The sequence below is a fragment of the Meles meles genome, chromosome 1, assembly GCF_922984935.1.
Source record: "Meles meles chromosome 1, mMelMel3.1 paternal haplotype, whole genome shotgun sequence".
In the NCBI taxonomy this organism is placed as follows: Eukaryota; Metazoa; Chordata; class Mammalia; order Carnivora; family Mustelidae; genus Meles; species Meles meles.
Window position 1 is genome coordinate 214,873,197 of NC_060066.1, and position 17,579 is coordinate 214,890,775.

Genomic DNA, 17,579 nt, shown 5'->3' on the forward strand with positions numbered 1-17,579 from the left:
GAGCCACCCAGGCGCCCCTCACCGCAATAATCTTTAAAGAGCTTTTTTCATCCTATTCATTACTTCCAATTATCATTCAATATTCCGGTTTTGGAATGACACTTAGAAAAACCTCCAAAACACCTTCAAACTAAAAACAAAGCTTACCCTACACTCCAGTCCAAATTATCTAATTGAGTATCTTCCCATCACACCTCTTTAACCTGGGCTTCATCTCCAGTGCGTAAGGTTCCCTCGTCCCCCAAACTTGCTCTTTAAAGAAGAAAATTCCTATTTTAAGTGGATTTCTAGTTCTTAAGTGACCGTAGAAAACTTCTAGACTTTCTTCTGAAATTAGAGAAAAATGAACGCTACCATTAAGCATGTTACCGAATGCCTCATGTTGTAGGTACTTTAAAGTGCTTTACAGTATTTATAAATGGGACATTCAGCATTCCAGTAAGTGGGAAATGAAAATGTGACAATGTATCAACAAGTTTACTCCCTCGTGATAGAAAAATAAGTTTTAGATGCAACACACTAACTTTGGTATTATAGAATTTCTTAAAGATTTTATTTATTTGACAGAGAGAGACACGGCGAGAGCAGGGAACACAAGCAGGGGGAGTGGGAGAGGGAGAAGCACTGAGCCCACCAGGCGCCGTGCCTCAGCACCTGGACGATGTGCGGAGGAAGTTTAACAAAGACGGGTGATGGCAATACCAGGAAAAAAAGAACAAGACCAGCACCGTCACTATTTGTTTCACATAAAAACAGTATTTGCACTAAAAATGGTTCACAATTCGTATGATACAAATACCAAGGCAACCTAATAGCCAATGCATTTAGAGTAACAAATCACAAAACATGGAATGAACCGTAAACCCCTCAAGGTAAAGACCGAGTGCAATTAATCATTCGATAGATAAAATAAGTTGATAAAACTGACAAAAATATGTTTTAAATACAGTAAATATGCAAGTGGGAAATGTGGTTAGCGATACCCATTCTCAAAGGAAACAGTGTTTCCTTTTCAGCATATGTGTGCGGAGTTCTCAGAAGTGAACCGTAAGCCCCAAGGGACGAGTGTGGAGCCGCGACAGCGTCAGCGTGTTCCCGGTCCCGCTCCTCCCTGACCCTGTGACGGTCACCCGCGCGCCTCCACGTAGGGCGACGCGCAAGCGTCCTGATGGCTGCAGGACAGGTGTCATCCCTCCGTGCTGCTCTGCGGCCCGTCCTTGCGCGTCCGATAAAAATCGGAAGCGACCGCCGCGCCCAGATCCTTGTCTGAGAACTTTATTCGGGCGCGCGACGACCTAGGGGCGGCACTTTCCCTTTTGTTCACTGTCCTTGTTTTAAGGGAGCGGGAGGCTGCGGGAGCGAGAACTGCAAGTGACGCCACACCGTGTCCTGAGATCATGGTGCCCCGAGCCATCGGGCTCCGCCTCCCAGGCGCCCCTGACCGCTCGGGGTCGCACCCGGGTCGGGGGGACCGTCCCCGCTCGGGGTCGCACCCGGGTCGGGGGACCATCCCCGCTCGGGGTCGCAGCCGGGTCAGGGGGACCGTCCCTGCTCGGGGTCGGACCTGGGTCGGGGAGGGGTGACCCCGTCGGGCTGCGGGTCCCGGCCCGCCCCTCTCACCCCGAGCAGCCCCAAACGCCCGCGTAGACCCTTCCGCTCCACCGGGAACCTCCCCGCCGCCTTCTCCCGGAAGTGCCCGCGGCTCTCACCCCCCCGCCCCTCCGCGGGGCCGCCCCTTCCGGGCCTGGCCGGAAGTGACGATCCGTGCCCCGGAAGTGCCTCGGGAGCGGCGGCGGAAGCGGCGGCGCGATGGCGGCGGCGGCGGCCCCGGCGCCCGAGGCCTGGCCCGAGCTGGAGCTGGCGGAGCGCGAGCGGCGGCGCGAGCTGCTGCTGACGGGGCCGGGGCTGGAGCAGCGGGTGCGCGCGGCGGGCGGGCGGCTGCCGCCGCGGCTCTTCACGCTGCCGCTGCTGCACTACCTGGAGGTGAGCGGCTGCGGGAGCCTGCGCGAGCCGGGCCCGGGCCTGGCGCAGGGCCTCCCGCAGCTGCACAGCCTCGTGCTGCGGCGCAACGCGCTGGGGCCCGGCCTGAGTCCCGAGCTCGGCCCGCTGCCCGCGCTGCGCGTGCTCGACCTGTCGGGCAACGCCCTGGAGGCGCTGCCGCCGGGCCAGGGCCTGGGCCCCGCCGAGCCGCCGGGGCTCCCGCAGCTGCAGAGCCTCAACCTCAGCGGCAACCGGCTGCGCGAGCTGCCCGCCGACCTGGCGCGCTGCGCCCCGCGCCTGCAGACCCTCAACCTCACGGGCAACCGGCTGGACGCCTTCCCCGCCGAGCTCTTCCGCCCCGGCGCGTTGCCGCTGCTCAGCGAACTGGCGGCCGCCGACAACCGCCTGCGCGAGCTCAGCCCGGACATCGCGCACCTGGCCTCGCTCAAGGTCAGCGGGGCGCTGGGGGCGGGCCGGGGCCCTGGACGCACCCCCGGCGGGGAGGGAGCGGTCGGAGCCGGGGCCTCCCGCCTCCGACCCGGGCCTGCCGCCTCCGGGCACCCTGCCACCCGCCGCTGGGCGGGAGTGGGCAGGCGCGGCGCCCGGGTCGGGAGCAGGCCAGCAGCGGAGCCCCAGCTGGAAGTGTCTCTGGCTCCAGACATTGGTGACCGTGGCGGGGGTCGCCCCAGGCCCGGCTCCGGGGAGGCCGCAGGTGTCCGCGCCGCTGGGCTCGCTGTGATTTCCCTCCCGGGGAAGAGGTTGTTAGTCTGTTCAGAGGCCGGAGGGGCTGCCGGCCGTCCACAGGTGCTCGGGTTTTCCTCTAGACCCCACGGTCCAGGGGCTGCCTACGCCCCCCTCCCCAGGCCCCAGCATAGTGCGGGGCAGACGCTGCCGGTTAAGCCTGTGAGCGGGACTGGGCGAGACGGACCCACATCCAGCTCAGAGGCCTCTGCAAGCGCCGCCTCGCCTGTCTCCCCCTTTCATCCTTAAAAAGGCAGATTTGTGGTTGTTCTTCCTCCTCGTTTCATCCTTTTAACGCAGACGCTGTCAAGCAATAAAGTGCTGGCTTGTGTCCGCAGAGGTCACTCTCAGGGCACGGTCCGCGGACCTCACGGGTCCGTCTGTCTGCACAGATCTGAGTGCTTGTGCGCACGTGTGCGGGTGTGTGTACGTGTGTGCAGTGAAGACAGCAGTGTCTCGTGCTTGCTGACGTCTGCCGACGAGGCTGTGGGGGTGACGCCGGGGACGCTGTGGCTGTCTGGGGCTGGAGGCTTCGCTTTGGGGCTGACGTGTGACCGATCACGTACGACCTCGTGTGCTTGCTGCGTCCTCCCATCTGTCCCATCTCGGCTGCCCAGGAGGTCCGTGAACCAGACACGCAGCTGAGTACGGTTCTCCTGAGCACAGGATGACATGCTCTGTGTCTCTCCAGATCTGGAATGTCTTCCCGGCGGTTAGGTTTGTTTTGAATGTCCTCTACGGCGTGTGCCCACCAGGGATGTCCGTGGCCTTCCCGTGTCCCGACACCATCATTCGGGGATGTCTTCCCTGCCGAACCCCCACTCATATTGCCAGGCTTCCGTCGATCCCTTCCACCTGAAGAGGCCTGTCCGTGTCGCGGAGGGTGCGGTGCCAGAGCTGGTTGAGATCCCGTTTGGGTTTCGATGTCCTCCGGGGCCTTTCCGCACTGACAGCCCCGGGAGCAGTGCCAGGAGAACCGTGGGAAGCCGCGTTGCCGCACGCTGGGGTTGTGCGGACAGACAGCGTGTCCCTGCTCGTGCTGTGGGAAGGCTGGGGTGCAGAGAACTGAGCTCAGAGGCAGGAGTGTGGGCTCCCCCAGCATCTGGTGGCCGTGCCGCTGGCTCATGTGCTGTGTCCTTGCCTGTGAGGGACTTGCAGGGACAGCCGCGGTGCCGTGAACGGGGAGGACTACCGGACTGGGCCAGAACCGCAACAGTTGTCCCCGTGCTGTGGGTCTCCGCCCGGGCTGGCTCGCTCACAAGTGCCGCTGGTCAGCGGGCGGTGAGTCGGGCCTGGGCTCCGCTGCAACGCTCCAAAGACTGCGCTCTGTCCAGGATGTCCTGGCGCCCCTCCCAGCCCAACAGGCTAGTCCACGTCTCATGTGGCAGCTCAGGGCTCCTGAGAGCAAGAGGACTCCTTAAGGCACAGGCTTGGAGCCAGCAGCCTGGCGTCCCCGCTGCCCCCGGCAGGTGAAATGAACCGAGCCCCGTCCACGTCCCTGGGGAGACCTCGCATGGTTCCCTCGGAGCCGCTGCAGCAGCCCCACACATGCCTCTGCTTGTCCCTCCCCTCACTTCCCCAGTGAGGAGACAAGTGCCTTGGTCCCCCTCCCCGGGGGAGCTGCCCCAGGTGGTGGACCCAGACCCGGCTTCGGGGAAGGCCTGACCCTCCCCCCCACTCCGCCCACAGTGACAAGGGAGCCCAAGAGAAGACGCAGTACTCACCGTGCCGGGCCTCGCCGGCTGGCCAGCCACCTGACGGAGCCGGGTTCCGTCAACGTCCTGGTGTCCGGCCATTCAGCGGGGCACCCCACGAGAGGCCCCAGGACGGGGGGAGGGGTTTCTCTCCAGGGGCATCTGTCCTTGCACTGGGCTTCTGTCACCCATGGGGTTCAGCTGCCAGGGCAGTGATGGCCAAGGATGGCGACCCTCACGTCACTCCTCCCTGCATCACAGGTGACGGGCTGTGCTCTGCCCAGCCAGGGCTGACAGATGTCCCCAGGGTTCCCCACACCCACTGGTGCCCACGCCCATTGGGGCCACCCAGGTCACTCACAGGTGGGAGTCCCCTGTGGTCAGGCTTCACAAAGAAGTTACACTTGGATTGTGAGATGTCTGTCCAGCGCCCAGACCCTGCAGTTCAGGAGTCCTTCCTCCGTCCCCGTGTCTTTCCCCGTGGCCACAGTGGTGATGGGCGGCTAGGTGCCTGGGTGGGGTCTGGGTCCCCCCGCCGGGCATGCCCGCTGGAACGAAGCTGGAACAAAGACAGTTGCTAGCTCCCCTCGAGGTGGCGTGTTAGTCTCTGGGTCACACAGCTAGGATTTAGGAGCCCCTCCCCAGCGCACGGCCTGCAGCGGCGATGTTCCCAGAGGCACTCAGTGGCCATGGCCAACTCAGACATCTGCGTGACCTGCAGGAAGGGGGTAGATGGGGTCTTTGTGAGTCGGCTCCGGGCAGCAGGCAGGTTTCGGGACGCCCGTCTTGTGCAGTTAATTCCACTCCGTGTGTCACAGCGGTGGGTGGTTGGCGCCCACAGTGTGAGCCGGGCTTCCGGGCCAGAGACCTGCCCTCCTGCAGGAGGCGAACCCCGCACCGACTTCCCCGACCCCCCAGGGCTCCTTCTGACGCTCCCTTGCTCCCTTAGTGTTCTTTTCCAGGCGTGAAACCGCACCGAGCCTGCTGCTCTTACCTGCCAGTGCCCGCGTCGCCGCAGGGCTCCCAGCTTCCAGAACCCCGATCTGCCGCCTCCCCTCCCTGGCCACATTCCCACGGGGCCCAGCTCGGGGTTTGAGGGCCCCTCTGGGCTCTGACCGCTGCCCTAGCTTACTGCTCTGAGATGTCCACGATGTGTTTGTCGCCCCTGAGAAGCCCCCCAACCTGGGACCCTCGCACTGTTGGCCGCTGTGGGGGGACAGTGGCCAGTGAGCCCCCCCAACCCCCCTCCTCGCTGCTTCTCCTCTGCTGCCGGCGCGTGGCATCCACCTGGCCGGCCTGTCCGTGCGGCAGCGACGGTGACCCCGATGGAGCCCTCGGGCTGCCCAAAGCCCACGAGACAGCGTGGCGGACCCCAGAGCTGGTGTGTGCCGGTGGAGCTGGGACAGGCCTCGCCAGACCTGACCTCAGGACACCAGCCCCCGCTGTGGCTCACGAGCCCGGGTGGTGGGGACCTGGAAGGGCTCTCATGTCGTCCATCTCCCCCACGCTTCCCTGTCCCGCTTGGGTGAGGAGAAAGGCCTGGCGAGACACAGAATGGCCATAGGTGTGGGAAATCGCGTTGCCCACAGCCCCTTGGGGCCTCTTGGTCACCCCACCCAGGGTGACTAACGGCCAGGTCTGGCTTCCTCTCTTCATCCCCGGTCCTGAGTGCAAGGCGGAAGCCTGTTCGAGCTGCTCGCTCTCTCCTGCGCTCTGGGAGAGGCTCCTCAACGACATCAGGCACTGGCCCAGTGTGACACCCTGTGCAGACTGTCCCCCCGTCTCAGCAGCCACAGGATAGCCTCATCTGCAGTGGGGGTCGGGCTTGTCCCCTCTGCCAGCCGAGCAGACGGCCTCTTCTGGATCGCCAGAGCCCCGTTCCCTTCTCAGTTCGTGACCAAGTCTGTCTCCAGTTTGGCTGGGCCTGTCAGTCCCGGTCAGGCCCAGGACTGGAGCCGACCTCGCCCAGCGCGAGCAGTGCGTGTGCTGTGGGGGGGGGGGGGGCACTGGGCACACGGGCCCCCTCTGCTCCCGAGCTCTCCCCAGGCTGCCGCCGCTCGTCACCTCACTTCCCCCGTGCTCCTTGCAGCTGACCAGCTAACGGGCTTTCTCCCGCAGCTGCCCCCGTCTGGTCTCCGCTGCGCCGAGCAGGGCCAGTCCAGGGCTCCCCACTGGCCCAGGAGGAGAGCGAGAACGGCCGTCTGTGTGCAGTGCCCCCGCGCTGCCTGGGCCGTGAGTGCTGCTGGCACGGGCCTGCTGGGAAGAGACGGGGCGGCAGCTGGGCTCTTCCTGGGGGCCCTGCCCTCCTCACTGCAGCTGCGGCAGGGGCAGCAGAGGCCCGGCGCCCGGCCTGCCCCGGAAGACTGCTCCGTCAGTGTCCCTCCTGCCCTGCCCGGCTCTGGCGGGTCGGCCCTGCAGGTGGCTGTTTGGATGGTTTCCGTCGTCTCGGCCCTTCTGGGCCAGACGGTGTCATGAGGCTCTCCCCAGCACGGACCGCAGTGGCGCTGCACCTGCTCCGGGTCAGGGTGGGGGCGGGGAGCGCAGGCGGGTCGGAGCCGTGCGGCCCGCAGTTGGAGTCGGGCTCTGTGGCGTGTTGCTGGGGGCCTTGTATGTCCATGCGGAGCGTCCTGCTTGTTACTCACGCCGTGTCCTTTCTTTCCAACTCGCCGAAAGAACGTGAGCACCATTTTATGGGGAACCTGATTCTCATCTCGGGTGCTTATCTGTCCGTAACCACGTGTTTCCCTTGTCCCGAGCTCCTTTCTCTGTCCCCTTCGTCCGTCGGGATGGTTGTCACCACAAGGAACCTCGCAGGGAGCAGGAAGTGTTTTGTGGGGGGCTGTTGGCAGCCGTCCCTGCCGGCCGCGTGGTCGCGGTAGCAGGTGTCAGTCTGGGCGCGGAGCTGGGGGCACACCACGTGGGGTGGGGCAGTGCTGGGGGGGGCGTTGTGTGACCACACACCCTCCGTGTCCCTCCCAGACGCTGGACCTCTCCAACAACCAGCTCAGCGAGGTCCCGGCGGAGCTGGCCGACTGCCCCAAGCTCAAGGAGGTCAATTTCCGGGGAAACAAGCTGACGGACCGGCGGCTGGAGAAGATGGTCCACGGCTGCCAGACCAAGTCCATCCTGGAGTACCTGCGCAGCGGAGGCCGCAGCGGCGGGCGGGGCAAGGGCAAGGCCGAAGGCCCCGAGAAGGAAGAGGCGCGCAGGAGGCGGCGCGAGAGGCGGAGGAGGGAGAGCGGCGAGGGGGAGGAGGAGGAGGTGGACAACGCCAGCCGGCTGCTGCTCCGGGTCCTGCACGTGTCTGAGAACCCCGCCCCGCTGACTGTGCAGGTCAGCCCCAGCGTCAGGGACGTCCGGCCGTTCATCGTGGGGGCCGTCGTGAGAGGCATGGACCTGAAGCCTGGGAACGCGCTCAGAAGGTTCCTCACCTCCCAGGTGGGTGCACGCGGCCCAGGAGGGGCGGGCGCGGTGTCGCAGTGCGAGTGCACAGAGCGGGGCGGACCGGGCTGCTGTGGCAGGGGTGGGCGCCGTCTGCTCGTCCGCAGGCGCCTCTCCAGCCCTGCCTTGTTTCTGAGGTCAGCTTTGCTGCCCTGGGAGATCGGTGTTTCCTGAGCTTCTGATGGCTTTAGGGATTTTCTCGTTTCTGTAATGGGTTACACAGTCCCCTACAAGGTGGTGTGAGAACGGTCAGGTCTTCCCGGCTGTTCCCACGCTAGACGAACATCCTGATGTGTTTTCCCAGCTTTTAAAGTAGGAGCCCCATCTTTGATGTTTGCAGACCCGGCAGCGTGGCCCGTGGGGGTGACGCAGCTATCCCCAAGTCCGAGTCGCCCGCACTCCCAGCCAGGAGTTTAGAACTCAAACGTCGGTGTTTTCAGGAGAAACTTTTTAAGCCTGTTGTCGCTTGGTCAGGCTCACATTTTAGTTCAGGGAGGGTTCTCTGAAGCCTCAGATCCTCCCTTACAGAAGGAAGGAATTCTGCCCCTGAACAGATGAGACAGTTGCCCAGTGCCGGATCCACAGCCTGCGTTTGGGCCGGGGAGGCCGTGGGGGGCGGGGCGGCACAGGCTCTTGGGTGCTGAGCCCCGCGGGTCTGGCGTTGCAGACGAAGCTCCACGAGGACGTCTGTGAGAAGAGGACGACGGCCACCATCGCGACCCACGACCTCCGGGCCGTGCGTGGGCCCCTGCTCTATACCGCCCGCGCGCCGCAGGACCTCAAGGTGACGTCCCATGCCCCCTCTGTTTGCACTGTTTCTTTGCAGTTTCCAGGGGCGCGGCCTCGCTTGTGCTCTGAGGCAGGTCGGTTGTGCCCCTGGCGAGCACTCCCGAGTCACACACGGGCCATGTTTACAGTTTCCTTGAAAGTCCGCTCATTGGAGGAGGGACTGATGAAAAAGTGGTTTCCTATATTTCCTCAGCTTCCACCAAACACTGTGGTTTGTGGACGGATTGCAAAACCCCTCATTCGGCGTGGACGTGCATGAGCTTGGGTTGTCGAAGTCCCTCCACGGGTCTATTACTCCCCGGGGTTCCCGGGGGCCGCGGTAGCCCTGGTGCCCAGCCGCACACCTGGTTGACCGGCGCTGGCCCCTGCCCCTCCCCCTTGGCCTTCCAGGGGCCACAGGCCTGGGAGATGCCGTCGCGTGTGGCATGTTGAAGGTTCAGCCCAGCTTGGAAAGGACCGGAGTGTGTGACGTCAGGTCCCTGAGGGGCCTCCGTGGGCCCGAGCGCTAACCCCACCGTCACAGGAGAATGGGGGGGGTGGGGGCCAAGGGGACGCCGAGCTGATGGGCCCGTGAGCCGAGGGCGGGCGGCGTGCAGTGGCGGTGGCTGTAAGGCGAGCCTGTTTCCATCTGAGCTCACCGCCAGGTCCACCCCACAGATCGTGCCCTTGGGGCGCAGAGAAGTCAAGGCCCAGGAGCTGGTGCGGCAGTTGCTGCTGCAGGCGGAGGAGCACAGGAAGCAGAGGAAGAGGCAGAACCTGTCGGGCCTGCACAGGTCAGCGCCTCCCTCCGCCCGCCCCTAGGCTGCCCGACGTGCGACTTACCCTTATGGGTGTTACGTGAAACCTCACAGACTTCGTTCCCTGTGCTGGTGGGGATTCCGCGTGGGTCAGTAGAGCCGAGGCAGACAGAGCTGGGGCTCCGATGCTGCTCTGGGGGGAAGAGGCTTTCTCAAGCACGCGGGCCCTCTCCTGGAGGGACGGGGGTCCTCCTGCCCAAACCACATGCACGGGGACAGGGGAGGGCGATTGGGGTCACCCTGATGCCAGGAAAGCCACCCGGCCGACAGCGTCTTGCGCACAGACCCCGCGGCTGGGGCGGGGTACAGGTGGCCCCCTGCCCTAGACCCGCGTGAGCACGGACTTCAGCACGTCTCCCTCCCCGGCTCTCAGACGCCATGACCTTCCACGGGTCCGTCTCAAGCTGGCATCGGTCCGGTGCTCCCATAGTTAACACCTCTGTGTTTCCTGCCCCGCAGATACCTGCACTTGCTGGACGGGAAGGACAGTTACCCCTGCCTTGTGGATGCGGATGGCGACGTGATTTCTTTCCCACCGATAACCAACAGCGAGAAGACGAAGGTAGGGCCGCGCTTGTGCGATCCCTGTGTCGGGGGCTGCGGCACGGTGACGTCCTGTCGGGCCCTGAGCCTGTGTCCCTGTCCCACGTGGTGCCGCACCGAGAGTCACCGCGTGTGCGTCCCCGCCTCTCCTCTGCTTGGGAAGGCAACGGGCCTGGTTTGCCTGGCACCACTTTTCATAGGTTTTTCCTCCGAGCACTTGCTGATGTCTCTGGTAACTTTATTTTTCTCTGAAACTCTTCGGATTTAAGATCACGAAAACAACTTCTGATCTGTTTTTGGAAGTAACAAGCGCTACGAGTCTGCGGACGTGTAAGGAGGTCATGGACGCCCTCGTGCTGGTGAGTCCGTCCTCCTGCCCAGTTGGCACTCTGGCCCCGAGGGATGATTGGCGCACCCTCCGTATTCCCACCGCCCCTCGCAACCCCCCCCTCCGGTCGCCTCTGAAATGGTATTTTTCCTTTGCAGAAAATGGCAGAAATCAACAAGTACACGCTAGAAAATAAAGAGGACGGATCCCTTTCTGATCCTGACGCTGATGTGGTCTCCGGGCAGCCCCTGGGTCCCAGTGCGAGCTCAGGTGCCGAAAGGGCTGGGAGCACCCCGCTGGTGGTGGAGCAGGTCCGGGTGCAGGACGAGGACGGGCACCTGAAGGTGGTGTACCCCTCCAAGACGGACCTGGGCCTCTCCACGCCGCATGTGACCGTGATCCGCTGAGCCCTGGCGCACCCGCCAGCCAGCCGCGTGGGTCCTCAGCTCTGCCCGTCGTGCCGACGTGAAGTCACTCGTTTCTCTCCCCGGTGGCTTGTAAGACCCACGTCTCCCGTGCGGCCGTCCAGCCAGTCCGTCCTGCCACAGCGACACCACGTTGCCATGGACTTGAATTGTTTTGCCTTTCCACCGCCAAACTGTTTTACTAAGGCTTTTTTACAAAATTCTCAAATATCAGAATTAACTGTTGAGAACGTTCTGAAATCATGTGAACTCAGCCACTACCTTTATTCAGGGGGAAAACGACACGGATTGGTCTGGATATTCAGCTCTAAACCAGGAACCTAAACAAGCGTGCGTTTCAGTGGGCCGCGCCGTGATTTTTCTGAGATCTGGCAGCTTTGGAAACCTCAGCGTGCGGGGGCGCAGCCTAGAGATGTGGAGAGACGCCCCGTCCCTAGCTAGTTGGCCCCAAATTGTCCTCTTTTTATGAAAAAAAATATCTTCTAGGTGACCTTAGAATTGGCAGCAGCATTTTTTTCTTGTTCTTGTGGTTGGAAGCGTCAGGATTAGCTCCACAGCCCCCCCCCCCCCGCCCACCCACCCACCCCCCTCCCCCCCGTGAGGCCCAGACAGAGGAGCCGACATCAGGACGCGCGGCTCGTTCGTGGACTCAGCATCCGCGGCAGGCCATTTGCCATCCACCAGCTCGAGGACAGACGGGGGTGTCCGCAGAAGGCGAAGTTGGAAGCCAGCAACCACAAAGCATGGCCGGTGAATGGTTCTTCAGCGTTTCGTGTTTTAGGTTATTTCCCGTTTTGAATGTCTTGGGCCCCACGCCCACGGCGTGAGTGTGCCTGTTTGTGTGCAAGTGCACACGCACGCCCCTTCCTGGAAGCCCAGGCCCGGCCAGCCACGGGGTAGGGGCTTTCACTGACCTCCCTGCTCGGCAGCGGCGCTGGGTTACCAGACACCGACTCACTGGGTTTTGGTATTTCGTGACCCCGTCGGTCTCACATTCCGTGACCTGCGAGAGACAGTTCGTGTGTTCTGCTGACGTGGGGAGTGTTTGCGGGAGGCTCACTGAACCCGTGCATTTAGCCATCAAAATCGGACACAGGGAAGAAGGGGGGCTCACGGAGACACGAAGTTCTCCCAGAGCTCAGCCAGGCCACTTTAGAGGACGCAGCAGGGCTCTCCGGACATCTCCAGGCCCTCCCTTCAGTCCCCAGGCTGAAGGTGTGCCAGACGGTGGCTTTTCCTTGTTTTGTTAACCCCTAGACCTACCGACATCGGCGCTGGTGGCTCTGGCTTGTCATCTCATGAGCCCTGGGCTCTCGGGGCAGTGACTGCTCTGGGCGGACTGGCTGGCGTGGGACTGCGGCAGGCGGGCCACATGCTGTCAGCTGTGACCTTGCTGACATGCGCAGAACTGCCGTCCCGGTGCCTTTCCGGTGCAGCCCAGCCCTGTGTGAGGTATGCGGATGCGCTGAGCTTACCACCAGAGGCCAGACATCCTTCCTCTTTGCCGGCCCAGCCCGCTAATAAAAGTCCTTTAATGAAAACATCTGCGCCCCTCCCCAGCAATCCCTTCCTGGCCGTGTTTCAGGGTGGTGTCTGGGGGTAAACAGAGGCCTGAACCCCCCCTTCCCAGCCCAGATCTTGCCAGCAAAAAACAAGAGGCACTTAACGATCATGCAGGCTCTGCCCAGGGAGGCTGCTGGACCCTCACAGGGACACCTGTCCCCAGCGGGTCTCGTTCATGAGTCGGATGTGGGAGGAAAGAAACCTGACCACTCAGCAGGGGGCTGCCCCCCTCCCCGGCCAGAGACAACTCACAAGGTAGTTTGTGGCCCGAGGGCCTCTGCCTGCAGCCTCCCGGCACCGCAGCCCAGCTGCACGGCGGGGGACATGCGCGTGGGCCAGGGAGCTGCCGCTGCACCCTGCTCTGTCCTGACACCTTGCTGGACTTGATGGCTTTTGTCATCAGCTGTAGCCCGTGCAGTGCCCCCCCCCCCCACCAAGCCAGGGAGGACCCGCGGGGATCACTGGGCAGTGCTGGGCTGAGCTGGAGGGGCGGACGGAACATCCCGGGACTGGTTCCCCATAGTGTCCCTCGCATGTGGACCCCATGTGCTCGCTGCCCCCACCTGCCTCCCCCCTCCTCGCTGTGCTCGGGCCCTGCGCCCAGCCCCTCTAGTCTGACCTGTCCCACACACTGCACTCTGCCTGGGGCTGCTCAGGCAGGGGGACCCTGAGGCCTGCTGGGCGTTTTGGAAGTGAGCGGGGAGTGGGGGTAGAGTGACCTCAGAAGTGCTGGGCAGGCAGCCGCCAGAGGCCCTCCTCTTCTGTCCAGCGCCCTGGCCCAGCTCTCGGCCGAGGCTGCACCCAGTCTTGGGGAGACCCAGCCCCTGCACCTCCGGGGAAACTGCCAACATCCTAGAGCCTATGGAGGCTGTGCAGCCCAGCCGTGCCCCCCCCCCCGTGCCCCCCCAGCGGTGGCTCCAGGGTGAGGCTGGGTACGTGCCAACCAGCTGGCACCCCTCTGTCCTCAAGGGTGGCCCAACAGGGCTGGGAAACGGGTCTTGGAGGCAGGTGCGGAGGCCCAGAGACGAGGGCTGGCTGCACCAGCCCCTCTGCCCCTTAACCAGCTTCCCTACCCCACAGCCGGCCCCCATCATTGCTTGGAGACCCCAACCCAGGCCAGGCCCACCAGGCACCCCCTCCCTCCTGTGGGCAGAGCCGGGGACCACCGGTGTGGTGCAGCCATCCCGAACAGGCAGGCCAGTCTTAAGGGGTCTCTGTCCGCCCCTGCCAGCTTGGCCCCTGACACCCAGATCTGCCGTGTGACCTCCAGTCTCAGGGCCCAAGAGGACAGTGTCTGGCATCTCCTGCCCTCAGCTGTCTGGGAGCACTCTGCTAAGGTGTTTCTGGCAAAGGTTTATGGGACCTGAGATGTGAGCGCATAGTCACTAGGCAGGGGTGAACAGAGGGCCCAGAGGGCACCTACTGGGAACAAGGCAGGGGGACAGGACTGAAGCCCTGAGCTGAGAGGCCTTGTCCAAGGCCAGTCAGGTGAGGCAGGAACAGGTCCCACCAGTGGCCAGTCCTCGGGCCTGCCCCCAGGGGCTCACGTCCCACAAGAAGACCCAGCCAGGCCAAGACACATTCCAAGGCCCAGAGCCAAGTGGGAGGAAGGACAGGCCCTTCCCACACGCTTCCCACTGTTGTCCGCGTGCCCTCTAGCTGGCCTCACGCTGGGCAGGCACCTGGGGCCCGGCGGAAGAGGCCCTCGCCCATCCTTCATTCAGCAGACTTTTAATGGGTGCCTCGGCACACGGACTCCCACAGGGCCCGGCGGGAGAAGTGCCTTCCCACTGGATCCGCTCCCTCAAGGGGGACACCCCAGTTCACGGCAGGGAAGACTGGGTGGGGGGGTCCCAGACAAGGGCAGAGGCCCACCCAGGGAGGACCTCTCCCTGCAGGGGCCGTGGGGGCGTGTCCTGCAGTCCCAGCTCCAGCGGGCCCCACTCCCAGCCACGCGTGTCCCGGGCTAGCCCCGTGCCGCCAGGCATGTGCACCTGTGTGCCCACGTGCTGGCCAGGGACCGCAGCACAGGGCGGGGGTGGGGGGAGGCGTCTGTCCAGAGAGAAGAGTCTTCCGTGCGCAAGGACTGTATATATACGGGGTTCTGTGTACACAGAGGGGTGCTGGCATACAGGGGTCCGTCGGAGCCCCCGTCCCCATGCGCGGGCAGCCAGCCCCGAGCGGACGTGCTGGGAGGCCTCATTTGCATTTGTGCACGTAGTAACCGGTGAGATAGCCGAGGATGAAGATGGCCCAGAAGACGGCCACTCCGCCCAGCACCTTCATGGCGATGCCCAGCCTGCCCGAGCACAGCTTCCGGGAGATCCTAGGGAGAGAAGCGCCCACACATGAGCCCTCCCTGAGTGGACCGGAGGGCTAGGCTGGAAGGGAGAGGGCCTGGGAGCAGGGGGACCCCGAAGGAGGGTGGCCTGTGCGCTGCTGACTCGGGAGACAGGAGGGACCCCAGCGAGAGGAGCCGCACGCGGAGGTGCGGGGCCTGGGTTGGCCGGGACTGCGGGGGCTGGGGTGGGCGTCCTGCAGCGCGGAAGCCGCCAGGAGGGACGAGGAGGCCTCCCACAGGCCTGAGGGCCCTCACCTCTCCCAGCTCCAGGCCGCCTCTGCGCTGGACCCGGCCGCCACATGGACCTCGTCCCGGCTGCGGTCATCCCACCGGCTGTACTGGACGCCACTCTCCTGGGGCTGCATGCTGCAGGGCTACGGAGAGACGGGCAGGAGGTGGGCCGAGGCACTCGCGGGCGGGGAGACCACGGCAGGGGCGCATGCCCCCGACTCCCCATAACCCATGGCCCCGGCGAGCGCAGTGGCCGGGGCTCTGTGTGGGGCTGCGGTGAAGGCCAGGGTCTGCGGGGGGGGGGGGGGGGGGGGTTTGTGGGCTGGCTCCCCCCTCCCCCATCTTCTCACCTGGCTTCTCAGGGGACCAGGACGCCAAGTGGTCCGGCCACTTGCTCAGGGTCACATGGGAGGAGGCCAAGGCAGAATTCCAACCCGGGAGGCTGCAAACCCTGCCCTCAGGAATGTGAGAGGCCGTCCCCACCCAGCCTAGTCCCGAGGGGGTGGAGAGGGGGCTCTGGCACAGCTGAGGCCGCCCCAGCTGAAACCATGGGTCCTTGACCTCATAATGGCCTTCCTTCCCTCCCCATTCCTGACTGATAAGGCCCCGGAGCTTCTCCAGAGGCTGGGAAGGCAAGGCACGGGGCGGCGGCTGGTACAGGCCAGACCCTTCCTGGGAGGCCTGGAGCGTCCAGAGCGCCCGCAGCTGTGTCCTGTGTCCTCCAGCCGGTCCCAGTGGCAATCCCCGCCCCCCCCCCCCCCACCGCCTGTGGGAAAAGCCAGAGCCTGTGGGGTCCCCAGGCCTGCTGGGAGTGCAGGAGCTGGAGATGCAGGGGTCTCTCTGCCAGGAACCCCTTTCCACAGAACCCTGGAGAGAGGCTTAAAGGCACAGCAGGCCCATGAACGGCAAGAGGCTAACCCAGAAACTCAGAGCCGGCAGTTCGTACCCTCCCGACGCGCCTCTGCGTCCACCCTTCCCCCATCCCAGGCCAGCGGGAGGAAGGAAGGGAGCTTGTCTCTGAGCCACAAGACCTGCCTCTCAGGTGTCTCAGGCCGAGGCAGCCGCTCAGATCAGTGGCTGTTCTCAGGCCCAGGGGAGGCCGCTTGTCTGCACAGTGTGGGCTGCGCTTCCCCAGGTGTGTCTGGGAAAGGGGCTGCGGGCCGACTCTGGGGCTGCCTACCTGATGTCCCCTCCTGCCACCCGGGGGCAGAGTCCCCATTCTGTCCCAGCAGCAATGTGCCACAGCCGGGGGCTGACAAGCTTAATACCTTGGCGCTTGCTTTCCCACGTCACGGGGAGGCCCGCAAAGGGCTGGAGTGGAGCAGAGCTCACCGTTTCTCATTTTGACCAAAAAAAATAGCAGCCGCTTCCCTCCTGCCCTCGCACGATGGCCGGAGCTGCAGCAGCCCCACTGCAACCCAGATACCCCCGCAACACCAGCCCTCCTGCCACCCGCAGGGGAAGGCATCCCCGCCGATGCAGACTAGGCGGTGGCTCTGAAGCCACCTCGGCTGGACGGAGCCGCCAGAAGCTGGGGAGGTGCCCAGAGCCCGGATCCTGAGGGCCCGGCTCTCCGGCCCCCACCCCGCAGGGTCGTGGGGTACCTGGAGACACCCAAGCTGGAGACCCTCTGGGGCTACCACCGCATACCTCAGACCCCTTCTCCCCCAAAGCACCTCGGGGCGCCCACAGCTTACCAAGGGAGGGTCCTGGCGTGGGGGCCCGGACTGCGGCGTCCAGGAAGGCGGTCCAGCGGCCAGAGCCCGGTCAGTGGATCTCGCCCGCCTCCTCCCAGGCCGCAGGTCAAGGTCCGACGTGCAGCGGATCCCCAAGGCCTCAAAACAACAAAAAACAAAAAAACCCACAGAATCAAAATGAAGAAAAGGTGAAGGGGAGCGGCCCTGCGAGCAGCGGGGCGGGGAAGCGGGCGCTGGGGTGTCCCCGAGCGGCCAGCAGGAGCCGGCGGACACTTCCCGCGCGTGGCCGCCCCGCCGGGTCAGCGCTCCGAGCCCCCCCTGCCCACCCCGCAGCTCTGGGACCCCCGGCGGCCGCTCGCACGGCAGGGAGGCCGCGGCAGGCCCACCTCCGCCCGCCTCACCACGAAGCTGCCCCGGACGCGCGTCCCACCGCCCTCCGCCCCACGCGCCGCGCAGACGTGTCCCGGCGGGAGGGGCGGGGCTTGGGGGCGGGGCTTGGGGGCGGGGCGGGGGCGAAGCCCGCACCCGGGCGCCCACCCTAGGCCCTGGGTGTTCGGAGGGCGCCGCGGAAGGGCGCGCGTACTGCGGGGGGGAAAGGCTGTGGGGCCACGGGGGAGAGACGGGGCTGCTGGGGGCGGGGCCACGAGGGAGGGGGTGCGGTGGGGGCGAGGGGTCGGCAGAGGAGGGGGGCCCCTGGGCTGGGCTCTGCAGGGGAGGGGCTGCCCGGGCAGCAGGGCCCTCGGGGGTCCCAGGGGTGAGGGGGCCGGGGCCACCCCCAGACCGCGCCGGTGCCACGCTGGTGCAGAAGCGGGCCCTGGAGCCTCCGGGCTCCGCTCCGACCGGCGACCCGCGAGGCGCGGCCGAGCCCCGCGCCCCCAGGGAGCCTGCGCGGGGGTCCCCGCTGTTCCTCGGGCTCCCGCACTGGGCCGGCTGCGTGCACAGGCGGGTGGAGGTGGGGGCAAGACAGCCGCCGCGCTCGGGTGCCTGCGTTGGCGCGTCGCGGGGCCGC

The 17,579-nt window shown here is 64.9% G+C and overlaps 2 protein-coding genes across 3 annotated transcripts; one reads left to right on the forward strand and one right to left on the reverse strand.

Annotated features, from left to right (window-relative positions):
• The first annotated feature begins 1,785 nt into the window (after positions 1-1,785).
• On the forward strand, positions 1,786-13,369 carry LRRC47 (leucine rich repeat containing 47). Its single transcript, XM_046000800.1, has 7 exons — positions 1,786-2,430; positions 7,395-7,853; positions 8,524-8,640; positions 9,303-9,418; positions 9,902-10,004; positions 10,255-10,344; positions 10,472-13,369. The coding sequence occupies exons 1-7, from the start codon at positions 1,810-1,812 to the stop codon at positions 10,718-10,720; spliced, it is 1,755 nt and encodes a 584-aa protein (XP_045856756.1). The 5' UTR covers positions 1,786-1,809; the 3' UTR covers positions 10,721-13,369.
• Positions 13,370-14,016: 647 nt separating this feature from the next.
• Positions 14,017-17,106, reverse strand: SMIM1 (small integral membrane protein 1 (Vel blood group)). 2 transcript variants are annotated; one of them, XM_046000836.1, is made up of 4 exons: positions 16,972-17,106; positions 16,571-16,708; positions 14,898-15,016; positions 14,017-14,627 (listed from the first exon to the last, which is right to left on the reverse strand). In XM_046000836.1, the coding sequence occupies exons 3-4, from the start codon at positions 15,005-15,007 to the stop codon at positions 14,501-14,503; spliced, it is 237 nt and encodes a 78-aa protein (XP_045856792.1). In that variant the 5' UTR covers positions 15,008-15,016; positions 16,571-16,708; positions 16,972-17,106; the 3' UTR covers positions 14,017-14,500. The 2 variants fall into 2 exon arrangements, with proteins under 2 accessions (XP_045856792.1, XP_045856801.1); XM_046000845.1 differs by having other exon boundaries at positions 16,571-16,711; positions 16,957-17,012.
• Positions 17,107-17,579: the final 473 nt, after the last annotated feature.

Bases quoted from the DNA above. Each gene is read 5' to 3' on its own strand.
- LRRC47 (XM_046000800.1), top strand. From the start codon at position 1,810: ATGGCGGCGGCGGCGGCCCCGGCGCCCGAGGCCTGGCCCGAGCTGGAG. The intron at 9,419-9,901 runs GTCAGCGCCTCC...CCTGCCCCGCAG, and splicing joins AACCTGTCGGGCCTGCACAG to ATACCTGCACTTGCTGGACG. The intron at 10,005-10,254 runs GTAGGGCCGCGC...TTCGGATTTAAG, and splicing joins CCAACAGCGAGAAGACGAAG to ATCACGAAAACAACTTCTGA.
- SMIM1 (XM_046000836.1), bottom strand. From the start codon at position 15,007: ATGCAGCCCCAGGAGAGTGGCGTCCAGTACAGCCGGTGGGATGACCGC. The intron at 14,628-14,897 runs GTGAGGGCCCTC...TTCTCTCCCTAG, and splicing joins GCGGCCTGGAGCTGGGAGAG to GATCTCCCGGAAGCTGTGCT.